Here is a 13,750-nt window from a genome sequence, read left to right as displayed (position 1 = left end):
TACACTGAGAGAGATGTAAAGTGCAAGCAAAAGGATTTCACTGCTGTCAGATGAGGAATCTCCAGGATCTTGCACTAAAACCTGGTGTGTCTCATTCCAGACCAACTTGACCTTTGTGGGCTGTGTGGGAATGCTGGATCCCCCGAGGATTGAAGTAGCTTCATCCATCAAGCTGTGCAGACAGGCTGGCATCAGGGTCATCATGATCACTGGGGACAACAAGGGCACGGCCGTGGCCATTTGCCGCCGCATCGGGATCTTTGTGGAGGACGAGGACGTTTCCACCAAAGCCTTCACGGGCCGGGAGTTCGATGAGCTCTCGCTCGCTGCCCAGAGAGATGCCTGTCACCATGCCCGCTGCTTTGCTCGGGTGGAGCCTTCCCACAAATCCAAGATCGTGGAGTTTCTCCAGTCGTTCGATGAGATCACAGCCATGGTAAGTGATGGAGCTGATCCTCGGCTGGAAAGGCAAACACTGTGTTTAAACCCTAATTAGGCCCTTTCAGACTAGTGCCCCATTCTGGAAAACACTTGTTTCCACATTTCCTTGAACTCTAAAGCTTCAGGATAGTTCTGCACTTAGTGATTTTTAAGGATCCAAAACATACCCAGTGCAAAATTCCTTTCTGGCCCTACACATAAGTCCCCACCTTATTTATTTAATTTTTTGTTTCAACTCTGAATTCTCGTTTTAGACTGGTGATGGTGTCAATGATGCCCCTGCACTGAAGAAGGCAGAAATTGGAATTGCTATGGGTTCTGGCACTGCAGTGGCTAAAACTGCCTCTGAAATGGTTTTAGCAGATGACAATTTCTCCACGATCGTCGCTGCCGTGGAAGAAGGACGTGCCATTTATAACAACATGAAGCAGTTCATCCGGTACCTGATCTCCTCCAACGTTGGGGAGGTTGTTTGGTAGGTTTAAATCCGTTTTTTCTTTGAACTAGAGTAGTGATGGTGGAGTCTTCTGTTGGTTATTTACTTCAGTATTTCTCACTAAAACCAGGGGAACAGGTTCTCCAGGTGACTGATCATTGTGGGAGTTGTATGTTTGTGGCCTGGTCTTTAGAGAAGAATTGTAGCTGGCCACAGAAGTTGACATTGTGTTACATAGAATATTGTAGTTCAGTAGGTAATGCTTTCCAATTATTTCTATGATTGGAATAATTCTCTAGAACAGGAAAACAAAACCCTTAATCAAATATTACAAGATCTGAAATTTCAGATAGCTTAGTCACAGGCATAGCTTAGATGTTTGTTTAACCTCAGGTTAAACATGTCTTGTGTTCCTCTGTGAGGAGCAGTGGGGACCCAGCACCACAGAATGCATTTCTGGTAGCAGAATGTCAATATTGATCTCCTCACAGCCCTTACATCAAAGCAGACTTTCTCCCAGAGTGGAATAAAACACAGCAATTGTCTTACCTTGTTTCTTGTCAACTTTAAAGCTATCCTTCATCTGGCTCTTGCTGCAGCCCCTGTGTCTGTTCTATTTATTCACACAGCCTTGGAGCCATGAAAGCTACATGCTCATTAAACTTCTGCAGGGAGTAGCAGTGATCTAGGGAAATGAAGCTTAGTCATTCGAGCTAAAATGTCTTTTAGAAAGTGGCTTGCAAGCTTTTATCCATATATGTGTGTGTGTGTGTGTGTGTGTGTGTGTGTGTGTGTGTGTATTTACCTATACAGACAAGCAGAGTGGGGAAAAACAAGCCTAAAGCGAAAACTTCAATTTTTGAAGCTACCAAAAGAAGACAATGCTTCAAAGCTTACATGCTTTAGTGGTTAGAAGTGTTTGCTCTTGGATATGGTTTTAGTTTTCTGGTTTTGAATACTCAGCTTGTGATCCGAAGTGGAGAACTCTGTATGAGAGAACAGAAGTGATGCTGCAGGCTTAGGCTTAAACCTTAAAGGACTGACTTACATAAATAAGCTTGTAACTGGTGGGTTTCTTTGTAGCATCTTCTTGACTGCTGCCCTGGGTTTTCCTGAAGCTCTGATCCCTGTCCAGCTGCTGTGGGTAAACCTTGTGACTGATGGTCTCCCTGCCACTGCTCTGGGCTTTAACCCTCCCGACCTCGACATCATGAACAAGCCCCCGCGCAACCCCAAAGAGCCCCTGATCAGTGGGTGGCTCTTCTTCCGTTACCTGGCTATTGGATGTGAGTACTAATGGCTTTTTTCCCTTAAATAAACTCTTAAGACGTGAATTACAACTTATTTTTTTTCCAGTGCTGGAAGTCTTGAGGTAGAAGTTCAAGTGTGGCAAGCGAGGTCTTGTTTTGTGTACAGTTCACAGTGCTGAGAAAAGCACTTTGTTTTCTTCCAGGCTACGTTGGTGCTGCCACAGTGGGTGCTGCTGCTTGGTGGTTTATTGCTGCTGATGGTGGTCCAAGAGTTTCCTTTTACCAGCTGGTATTTGCTCAGTTTAATATTTTTGGGGGGAGAGGGGAGCTTTCATGAAAGCTTTACCTGCTGCTTTCATGCTTGAAATGACTGTAGAAAACTGGTAGGTTGCAGGAATTTATATAATTGGACATTTTCAGACCTGTTACTGTAAAATTAATCATGATTAATTAGTCTTAATAGTAAAGCTCAGGGGTTGGATACCTGAGCTTCTAACAGTTTGAAGGGTTAATTGTTGTCTTGTAAGTAAAAGCCTAAAGGGGATTTTTCCTGAAGTGGGCAGAAGTTTATAAGCACTGGGTTTGAGAGTCACAGTAGAAACTTCTCTTTCTATAATACTCACTTGCTTTTTTTTGCCTAATTGCCTGTTTTATAATTTTCAAAGTTAACAAGCTGTGGGAGTGAGCTCACATTGTTCTGTTCCAGAGCCATTTTCTGCAGTGCAAAGAGGACAATCCAGATTTCTTCGGGGTCGACTGCGTGGTTTTCGAGTCCCCGTATCCGATGACAATGGCTCTGTCTGTGCTCGTCACCATAGAGATGTGCAATGCTCTCAACAGGTTCGTGTGTCCAGGCAGGAAAGCAGAGCCTCTGCATAACTCTTCCAAAATCCTGCTTTTTGTGTAATTTGATTCTTGGTGGACAGCTCAGCTAACAAAGAATGAGTCACGTTTCCTTTCTCAGTCCCAGTAGTGCAAACAAAATGACTCTGAGATAACATTTGAGATCCCTTATCATAAGGTATATTTTTAAGGCTGCCAATTCACTCTGGTATTTTACTAAGCACAAGCAACTGAAATATTTTCCATTATTTTTAATCTAAGCTTAATCAATCAGATTATCCCTCCTATGTTGGTATAAAGTGATATCAAGGAGAACTAAAATAAGAATGCTGAAGATATGGAAAATAGTTTTTCCTGCCCTAAGGGAGTGTGGGTTTAGCCAATTAATATTAGATTATAAATGGAAACCACTAAATAGCACAATGTCAAGGGTATTTTTCTTCAAATAGCTTAGAGGTCAGTTAATTTAAAAACAAATAAACTTCAAATACAAGTGTACTGGGGTAGTCCTACATAGTAAGGTCCTACATCCAGTGCTCTGGATCTCAGCCTCTTCTGCCTAAATGCAAATGGAATCAAGAGCAGGATTAAAGAAGGTGCCAATACTTAACCCTCTTTCAGTCTTTCAGTGAACTTTAGAAGAACTGGGTGGACTGGGGTGGATTCTGTCTTATGCTTCCATGTCCATCCTTCCCTTGCCCTTCCCATAGGGAGGATTTTGGGGTCATAGTGAAAAGAATGGACCAGATCAAGAATGAGCAGAACATACAAGAGCTTTCAGGATTAAATGTGAGGCTGACTGACTGCTTTTCTAAGCTGACTTTCAGGGTAGTTTAAAGTTGCAACATACATATAAAACCATATCCTGGGATCTTCCCTGCCTCCCCAGTGGGATCCCTGTGCCTTGCCATGCTGCTCTGCTGTCTGGATGGTGTTGTGGTTCATGGAGTTTCCTGTCAGTGTTACCTACACACACATGTCCCATGTTCCTCTTGCAGCCTGTCAGAAAACCAGTCCCTGATGAGGATGCCCCCGTGGGAGAACATCTGGCTGGTGGGAGCCATTTGCTTGTCCATGTCCCTCCACTTCCTTATCCTTTATGTGGAACCACTGCCAGTAAGTGCACGTGTCTCACGCCCACCCCTGACCTTGGAGGTAGAGCACAAACCTGTTTGGGGCTTCAGGCAAGGACTGGAGGGGGAGAGATGCACCTGGAATATTGTGGCAGCTTTGGTCACCACAGTGTAAGAAAGATATTAAGGCATTAGAGAGTGTCCAGAGGAGGGCAATGAAGATGGGGAAGGGCCTGGAGGGGAGGCTGTGTGAGGAGCGGCTGAGGGCACTTGGTGTGTTCAGCTGGAGGAAACTGAGGGGAGACCTCGTTGTGGTTACAACTTCCTTGTGAGGGGCAGAGGAGGGGCAGGCCCTGAGCTCTGCTCTGTGGGGACCAGGGCCAGGACCCAGGGAATGGCCTGGAGTTCTCTCAGGGCAGGTTTAGGTTGGATGTCAGAAAAAGTTCTTCCCCAGAGGGTGGTTGGGCACTGAACAGGCTCCCCAGGGCAGTGGGCACAGCACCAAGGCTGCCGGAGCTCGGGGAGCATTTGGATGATCCTCTCAGGCACAGGGTGACTCTCGGGGATGGGCCTGTGCAGGGCTGAGGGTTGGACTCCATGATCCTTGTGGGTCCCTTCCAGCTCGGCACATCCTGGGATTCTGTAACACTCGGCTTTTCTTTCAGATTATCTTCCAGATCACGCCGTTGAACGTGACTCAGTGGCTGATGGTGTTGAAAATCTCCCTCCCTGTCATTCTGCTGGATGAAACACTTAAATATGTGGCCCGTAACTACCTGGAACCTGGTAAAGATAGTGTGAGGCCTGCCACCAAACCCTGTGCTCTGTCAGCATGCACCGAAGGAGTTTCCTGGCCGTTTGTGTTCATTACTATGCCCTTGGTTATCTGGCTTTACAGCACAGACACTAACTTTAGTGATATGTTCTGGTCTTGACTGACATGGTGACGAGTTTTACATTCAATGGAAAAAAAAAAAAAAGAGTTTAACTTAATTTTTTTATTGTTTAGAGCAACTGTCTATTTCTGCTGAATTTTCACATGAACATATTTGCCGGTGATGGAGGTTTCATAATCTAGATTTTTGGTTTTTTGCTTTTTCTGACTTCAGTGGGGGCAATATATTCCTCTTTTATACACAGTTAAAGTGTCCATTGACATGTACAGAGAACTAACACTATTTTATGCAAATATTTTTTTGTAGATGAAAAGCATGTACAGTGTTCTGTTCAATAGTCTATTCATCATGTAAAAAAAAAAAAGTAAATTTGTTTTGAGCCAGCGGACACTATCAGACTAAATTGGCAGCAGATTTTAGGGAATGAATGTGTGTTGTCTAAAACTAAAAAAGCATGTAACTGTTTGTCTTCTGCATGATCATCCAAACTTAATTTGTCATAAAGTCAGGTTTGATTCACGAGCAGAACTTTCTGCACTGGGTAGAGTCCTGCTCCCTCGGTCAGGATTCCTTCTCAGTTCCCCTCTTCCCTCACTCTTGGTTCTTGACTGTCCTTGTTTACACCAGTTTCTGTATGAGGTAATGCCTAATCTTGCTCGTGCAGAAAATACCATTCCAGCTGCAGCCTGCTGGGGTTCTTCCATACTCTCAACACAAATAGGGTTGTGTTTTTTTTAAGATTATTTATTTTGTCTATTGTATTTTATTGTAACAAGACCTTATTTTGCCAGTGTTGCCCATTTTGCAGGGACAGGGAGGGCTACTTCTGTCTCCTTAAATCTAAAGCCTTTTTAACAAACACAATCTATTTGAATTCAAAAGAGGGTTTAAGTTGGGGGTTAATACTTTATTTACACATCAGAGCCTTTCTTTTTCTTTCTCTTTTTTTCCCCCCCTTTAAGATCAAAATTTGCAATGAGACCTGGAAAAATTACTTGCACTGCATAGGTAGAAATTAGATTTCCTACACTTAGGGCACTAATGCTCAGTTGTATCCATGGGGTTACTCTGCTGGCCTGTTGTAAGCCTGACTTGAAGTAACAAGCTCGTGTGTGTTTTTTGTAAAATCTGTAAATAGCACATGACCAAATTGAACATATTGTATAGAACTATTTTTATTTTGATGTGGCACTAACCACCTTCATTATTACGGTAAATGTTAAAGCATGTTTTCAAATTCAGTCCTGTATCAACAATGTGTAAGTCATTAACAGTCCTAACTGTGGTGTTTTTCTCCAATGCCTTCCAACTTTCATCGACTAAAGTGAGTATTTCTCTTCCATTTCACCCTGCCAGTGGTGACTTGCTGTAAAATAGCATTATGATGTATACATGTTGAAGAATAAATAGTAATTTCCTTCATTCCCATGCTGTGTTTTGTCAAACTCTGCTGTGCTACATTATTATCACCACTTTAGACTCTTGTTTTGTGGTCTGAAGCTCAAATTACTGATTCCAAAGGCAAAGCACTTGCTTTTGGTTTAGCGTATTTTAGGGTCTTGTTTTATAGCACCTGGGAGCCTTAGTGCCCCGAGGTCTTACAGCTTTTGGTCTTAAGTTACAGATTTGTCTAATTTTATCTCAAACTTAAGACTCTGACAGCTGTGAACGTGAATGTTTAGTGTCCAAAACTCTCTGGTACTCGTGGTCAGGTGCTGGTTTACTCCAAAGCTTTTCCCTGCTCTGAAATAGGGGCTCCCACCCTTCCCTCATCCCTGGTACCAGCAGTGCTCAAAGGGCAGGTGCTGCTCCTGGCAAAAGCAGCTCATTATTTGTACAATGGCCATCTGAGAAGGCAAAAGAACAGTCTCAGCTTAACAGGACAGACTCTGAAACCTGTCCTGGGGTCACTGTGTCTGTAGAGCAGCAGGTGCTGTGTTATCTTGTGCTGGCTCAGGCTGAGTAACCAAATTCAGGCAGCTTTGTGATCCCTCCTGGAGGGACAGGACAGTTCCAGGCTGTGTCCTGTTGGTGCCAGCTGGAATCCAGCAAGCACACATCATTCTCTTGGTTTAAGCTCTCAAATATAGACTCTCCCCTCAGAACACTCAGGCTCTATCAGAAATTCCACTGCATTGTGAGTGCTCTGTTTACAGAGACTTTGACTTGTCTGAGTTGGTGCTGGAGAGGCTCAGTAGGAGCTGACCTGATGATGCAGTAGGTGTGTTGCTGAACTGTGAGCATTTTAAATCCCCTTGAATGCCCTTTTTTAGTGTGGAAGAGCCAAACTAAGGTTTTGCATTCCACAAAACCACTGGCCTGCACTGGCCATTTGCTGTATCAATAACAAATGAGCAGCATGAAGCTTGACCCTGTTTCTTGAAATGGAAAAATAATAGTTCATGTGATTCAGGATTCCTTGAGATCAAAATATGTCCCAGTACGTTACTTGTTGGAAACAAATACTAGCAAGTTAGTTCTGTGTCCTCCCAATGTCATTGACAGACATTTTCCAGGGCAGGAATGCCACTGAATCCTTGAGCACTGGTTCTGTTGAACCTGCAGAGCACCATATTGGTGGCCTTTTTAAAGCCACCATGAGTGATCCTGCTTCTTGTACAATCCTATTCCTGTCTTTTATGCCAAATGATCTTGCTATTTGGCCCCTTTTTCCTTCTCTAAGAAAGTGAAGGGGGAAATGACTGTCGATAAATAGAATTCAGTCTTCAACACCTGTCTGTGTTGAAAATGAATCTTGCTGCTTGTGTCCTGGATTTCCACAGACATCTGAGAGCTTGCTCATGTCTTGGAGGCACTTGGGATAGGGCCTTGTGTTCCTTGAGTTTGCCCTAGAAAGCTGGATGAGTGGTGGATAAATGGAGTGGGATCCATCCCTACAGGCTCCTGAGCTTACAGGAACAGTCAGCTTTTATAAGGTGCTCCTACAGAGCCCAAGCAATCTTCATCTACCCTGATTTTATTTCTCCCAGTCTTGTCCAAATCTTCCTGCAGAAGTGGAGCAATAGAGTTCCCCGAGATCAGCAGGTGCAGGTCTCAGGTTCAATGGCAGCTGTGCTGTGCTTTAGGACTTCTGTTTTCCAGGTGTTGTAAATCCCAGCCTTGTCTGGCCTGAATTGGCCAAATATTAAGACCCACCATGAACCTCTTCCTGGGCAGCTCATCCTGCCCTGGAATCACAACCTTGTGATCCTGGAGGGAGTGCTGTGGGTCTGGGCTCCACCCTGGGAGCTGAGCAGGCAGTGGGAGTTGCAGTAGGAGAGAAGAAGGCAGCTTTTCTGATGGCTTTTCTGTTCTAGAAAGTACAGAACTGCAGTGCAAGGTTTGGAATCACTGCAGGAAATGTGTTAACTCAATTTACCTTAGTTGTATAGATCTTGTTATCCTTCAGCCTCAGCCCTTTCATCTGGAGAAGCCAGGAAGGGAGGACCTTTCAGAACAGGCTGACTTGCCAACATCTTGAAGTTGAAATTCTCATTTAATTTCTTTGGTCCCAAATATTTCCTCTCAAGCCTCCCCAGGTTGAAATAGGGTAACTGGGGGTACAAATAGATAACTCCTATTTTCCTGTTCCTATTTTTTGTGTTCCTGAGAACATACAAACAGCAGCACTTCCTCAAGCAGAAATAGCTCAGAGTTCCCCAGGCTTGATCTCCCACTCCATTCTTAGAAAATAACCTCATATTTTTTGTTTCTCTTTGCTCTCATCTCACCAAGCTTTGTCATCTCTGCTGTTTTCTGGATTCCTTGGTGCCCTCACACGTTGCTGCTTATTTTCTAGTGTGAGAGGGGTGTGTAAGACCAGGATCAATCGTGTGATTGATGCTGCCTTATGCTGGGAACACCAGGAAGGATATTGGCTTGTGCTGGGAACCCAGTGGGGTTTGGAATAAGAGCAGCTCCTCCTGAATCCAGGGTTCTGTAGCAAGGAGGATGCTCAGGCAGCTGCAGCCCTACACTAAATATTTAGACAGGAGCTTTTGTCTTTGCAGTGCCTTGGGCTCCCTCTGCTTTCACATATGAATGATCCAAAGTGCTGTCCATGAGCTTACACAACGAGCTGCTCCTTCTTGCTGCCATCCAAGCAATAAAAATAGTTCATACTCGGTTTCCCAAAATGTTATTGCAAATAAATGAGGATGAAAGAGGCTGCAGAAAAACATACACCAGTCTGTCCAAGTGCTCCAGGGCTCGTGTTTGCAGGGAGTCTGGTTGGGAGGTTAATGGTACGAAAATGAGATTTTAATCTGCTGATAGAATGCAGTACAGCAGTTCTGTTCAGAGAACACAGCTCCTGCCCACAGTTCGTGGTAAACAGCCTAAAGAGGGTTCGATTTGCTGAGATGAAGGGAGGTAAAACCGATACAGAGTCGTCTGTCTCTTGCACCTGTCTTGTTTTACTTTTTTGCACTTCTAACCATTAACTGTTTCCCTAATCTCTGCTAATTACATCCTTAATTGCATTAATATGCATTTTCAAATCTTAGCAGGAGAGCCCAAATTTTACAGTGTCGAAGCAGTGTTTGGAAGAGCTTCCCTGGAGTTGTAGGGCCCCAGAGCACCCCAGGCTCTCCCAGACACAGGGCTGACCTTACGCTGTGGTGTGGGGGTGAAGTACAGGGGGAGCTTTAGGACCTTCTACTCTCCCCTTGGTCTACACATTAATCTGTGTAGTGTAATGACTTCTTCAAAGCTTTCCTACTGCTTCCCAGAACAAGCTGCCTGGAAAAGGGACATTGTTAGGTCACTTTGGGGACCAAACTTGGAATAATGCCTCGATTAGAAAAACACCCTTAAAACCTTGAGCTCCACATGTGTAGGGTGAAACTTGAAAATAAAAATTCCAAATCATTGACACTTGTCTGTTGCCACTGATCAGGCAGAGAAAGGCAAAAGTTACTTGAATGTCTTAATTATTTTTCACTGCAGTCTTTGCTAGGAAGTGCTGGCTCTGCTGGTTATCAAGGGAGCTCTGCTCAGAGGAGCTGAGCTTTAATCCAGAGGGTCTGAGCTTTAAGGACAAAGTAACCTGAGAGTGTCCCTTCAACGACAGAGCAGCCAGTTACCAAACTTAACATTCTTTCTTCTGTCACTGTTGATCTTAGTCTTGCTTGTATAATGATAACTGAGCATTCATCCTTTCATTAACTGATGCCTTTTCTTTCTTTCCTTTTCAGCAATACTGGAGTAATCGCTTCCTAAACAATTTTGCAGAAATGTAAGGTTGTTTTGTTGCGTGCATGTGTTTTTAGCAACACATCTACCAAAACTTCTGCATGTATCGTGTAAAGATTCTTTGCTTTCCCTAAAAAAACAAAAACTCATTGTGTTCTCTGTGGAAGAAATGTGTGGTACCATTAGGACTCCATGATACAGATGTACAAACGTGCAATATAGATTTTCAAGGCGGAACTCTCTCCAGAGAAGGTTGGTTTCTGTGCTGCATGGAGAAGAGTTGGGTTTTCCTTGAACAAGAATCACGGAGCTGTCAGCCAATTTCCCATACTTCCTGTATGTAAAATGTCAGTTTATACAATGTACAATATCAGATAATGCATGCCTTGGGTTGTAGATGGATCTCTCTGTATTGTATCATCCAAACATCCAACTCCAACAGCTTCTGTACAATGCTCTCCTATTTATAAATCCATGGAAACGATTACAGATGAATGTTAAACCGTAAGCCTCCACTTCATAACTTTGGATTTTTTTATCATCTGTGCAAATCAACCTCTTTTGCACTGTAATGTAACTTATTTAAATCTAAGGCAGTAAGACAGATGTTGGTGCAATACAAAATATTGTGATGCATTTATCTAAAAAGCAACAACGACGTAGCCAGTTCCCACAGCTGCATGTGCGACCTTTAGAAGTTGTAAATAAGATCAATTGTCTATTGACATGCTGACAGTAAAAGGAGCATCACACCTAGTTTCATTTGTATCAGGTAAATAAATTTATTCTCCAATACATACTCGGCGTGGTATTTGATGCACTTTGTTTCCTGCAGGTCCGTGCTCTTCTTATTTTAATGCCAGGATGCCACTTTTTAGCACCACCACAATCTTCCCTCCTAGAACTATGCAGATGCAGCTGCTCCTCGGCAGTATTGACCTCCTCGCTGGTGTGATTTCCTCTGTCCAGGGGCTTGTGTGTGTGTTTAAGGGACACTGTCAAGTACTTTGATCACTCAGTTTTTTTAAAATGCTCCATTGTTTGTAAAATCCCTCTGAGAAAACGTAAAATAAACAATTCTTTCCCAACTACATCTTTTTTTTTTTTTTTTTTTGTCCTATTCTATCTTCTAAATTGCCCCAGCCTAAAGTAGCTCCTGGTCTCTTTTCCTTCCGTAGGCAAAAAGAGGATGAACCAAATGTATTTGCTCCAAACCACACCACGAGCATCCTGCTGGGAGTGCTTGGCACTTTGGGCTCACTCCCTTCTCCACACTAGGGGCTGTTCTGCCACGAGCTCACAGTGCAGGAGTTAGGCAAGGCTAAAGCACCTCAAGGGTAAAAGCTGGCTCTTCCAAGTGTCCTGTAATGCTCTGCTCCAAAGCCCAAACACTACGTTTTGTTTGGAATAAGAGGCAACTTGAGGAATATGCTTTAAATGAGGTGTAATGGCCCTCAGCCCCTGAGAGCAGCACCGTGCTGGCAAACGGCCTTATCCAAATGAGGTGACACGTCTGAGACCCTTCAAATGCCACGGTGTGAGGTTTAAAAATACAGAGGTTGAATTCCATTGTCCAGCAGAACTCTGGGATGGTGGAGGGTGTGTTAAGGCCTCGGGCTGAGCTGCTGTGGCTGCTTCCTACTATGGTAGTGTTGTGTGGGCAGGCTGAGCTCTGCTCTCACCCCCGGCTGGGGCTGTCAGAGCCAGGCTCCACACTCTGTACCTCCCAGCTCTTCCTGGGGCTGCATTTGGAGCCTCAGCACACACCAAGAACTCTGCCAGCACAGCCCTTCCTGCTGGGGCAGCGAAGGGCTTCCATTTGCACTTCCCAGGGACACCTGGGCTGAGGGATCACAGACATTTGGCCAGAACAAACTACCCCAGTAGCACCTCTTGTCACAGCCTCAGCCTGGCTGTAATTAGGAAGCAACCAAAGGGGACAACGAGGCTCCCTCGCAGCTGAAGTGTTGCTCAGATCTCGCCATCCCATGTACCAACGTGCTCCTGCCTGGCCCATCTCCTGCCCCTTTTCTCAGCCTGTGGAAATTCTTGTCCCCAGCACAGGTGCCGAGTGTAACGCTCAGGGAGATACAAAGTCATTATTCAGGGAACAGCTCGAGCTGCTGTCACAGCGAGGTACATTCCAGCACCTCTGCGCTCAGACAGCGCCTCTCTGAGCAAAGTGACACGAACTCACACCTGATTTTTAAACGTTTCTTTAAATGATGATCTGCAAGCTAAAGGCAGAGCGAGTCCCTCAAGTGACCCTGAGGCAGCACTCTGGAGTACAGCCATGTGAGCAGAACGTGATGCTCAGTGGGTTGCCGAGGTACTCAATGCAAGAGTGTGTGGTAAGAGATGCTGAAATCAACAGCTTCATCTTCCCCCTCCTCCTCCTCTCCCTGCAACCCCCGGCTCTAAAGCATCACATGGATGAGCCACTGACAGCAGAGCAAGAAAGCAGCTCCCCATAGATCAGTTATGAGGCATTATGGGCACATTACATCAAACTCTAAATACAGAGGGCAGGAAATTACCCCATTTTTACCTCGAAGTGAATTTGTGTGTGATTAGAGCCCACATCCACCCCCAGGAGGGTGGGCGAGAAATGAGAGAAGCCTTGGGGAGGGGAGATGGCAAATTTTCTTCCCCACTGAGTTAGGAAAAAGCCACAGGAAAATCCTGGGACTGTAAAAGACAGCCCAACAATCCCCCTCTGCTCAGTCTGCAGAGCTCTGAGCACCTGAGGTGGTCTTCTAAAATATTACATCCCAACGATTTACTGCAGAGAAGACTTCAGACTCAATTTAGCAGGTTCCAGGGATTTACCTAATCAGGCCAAGGCTCTGCCCTTTCATTAGAGACAGTGGGAACTGAACCTATAAGAGTAATTCCCTTATAGCTGAGTCTATAGGGGTGATGCCCTTCCTGCTCCTGGAGCTGCCGGCTGGGCAGACTTACTCTGAGAGACTAACAGCATCCAACCTTTCCCAAAACAGAGCTGCTGACGCTCTGATCCCAAATCCTAATGGGATTAAGAGCTCCCTCACCAGCTGCATGGCAGCTTCAAGGCTTTGAAGTCTTTTCCAAGACATTTCCATCTGGGTGAAAGCCCTGCTGGCAACATCCCATCAAGCCTCTCGGTTCCTCTTTTACCCAGTGGAAAGGCTCTGCTCACTGGGCTGGCACTGGGACTAGACTGGGGTTAGGACTGGGCCATACACCTCCCTTCACCACACAGCACCTTGGTGTCCTACCACAGAACCCCAGCACCAAGCTGTAAACCTCTCGACACCTCTTTAAGGGCAGATGATGGATGTTCTTCCTGCCACCCTGTGAAGCCTCTGAATTTTCTGCATAGATGGTAAATCCCAGTACAAAAGGAGATCAAACCCGTCTGTTTCCTTATCCCCCTTTTCAGGCAAGAGCAGCAGCAGCAACAAAAGCAGAAATCAAAGCACAGCACAGGAAGGGTTAAATCTCTCTTCCAAAAACTCAAATATTTCCAGAGAGCTGAGTGGAGGGTCCTTAAAACTTCTCAGAGCCCAGTATATTTCCACAAGGGGAGCAAACACTTGACCTCCAGCTTTATCAAATTGGCTGAGTTTCAGTGTGACA

The 13,750-nt window shown here is 44.9% G+C and overlaps 1 protein-coding gene across 3 annotated transcripts in view; it reads left to right on the top strand.

Annotated features, from left to right (window-relative positions):
* ATP2A2 (ATPase sarcoplasmic/endoplasmic reticulum Ca2+ transporting 2) overlaps positions 1–11,223 on the top strand; it is a 45,398-nt gene extending 34,175 nt beyond the window's left edge. The window contains exons 14-21 of one of the 3 annotated variants that reach the window (XR_001874665.1): positions 101–436; positions 696–916; positions 1,961–2,163; positions 2,331–2,416; positions 2,834–2,967; positions 3,969–4,086; positions 4,709–6,263; positions 10,135–10,931. Coding sequence is in view for 2 of the 3 variants with exons in the window: in XM_017814216.1 (XP_017669705.1) it covers positions 101–436; positions 696–916; positions 1,961–2,163; positions 2,331–2,416; positions 2,834–2,967; positions 3,969–4,086; positions 4,709–4,978 (1,368 nt within the window). In the remaining variant the exon portion in view is untranslated. Of the gene's footprint in view, positions 1–100; positions 437–695; positions 917–1,960; positions 2,164–2,330; positions 2,417–2,833; positions 2,968–3,968; positions 4,087–4,708 lie in introns of all 3 variants that reach the window. The other 2 variants (XM_017814218.1, XM_017814216.1) reach the window with 2 other exon arrangements.
* The last annotated feature ends 2,527 nt before the right edge of the window (positions 11,224–13,750 follow it).

Source organism: Lepidothrix coronata, unplaced genomic scaffold (genome assembly GCF_001604755.1).
Source record: "Lepidothrix coronata isolate B3197 unplaced genomic scaffold, Lepidothrix_coronata-1.0 Scaffold44, whole genome shotgun sequence".
Classification (NCBI taxonomy): domain Eukaryota; kingdom Metazoa; phylum Chordata; class Aves; order Passeriformes; family Pipridae; genus Lepidothrix; species Lepidothrix coronata.
The sequence above is the reverse complement of the archived record's forward strand: the minus strand, read 5'-3'. Positions and strand labels throughout refer to the sequence as shown.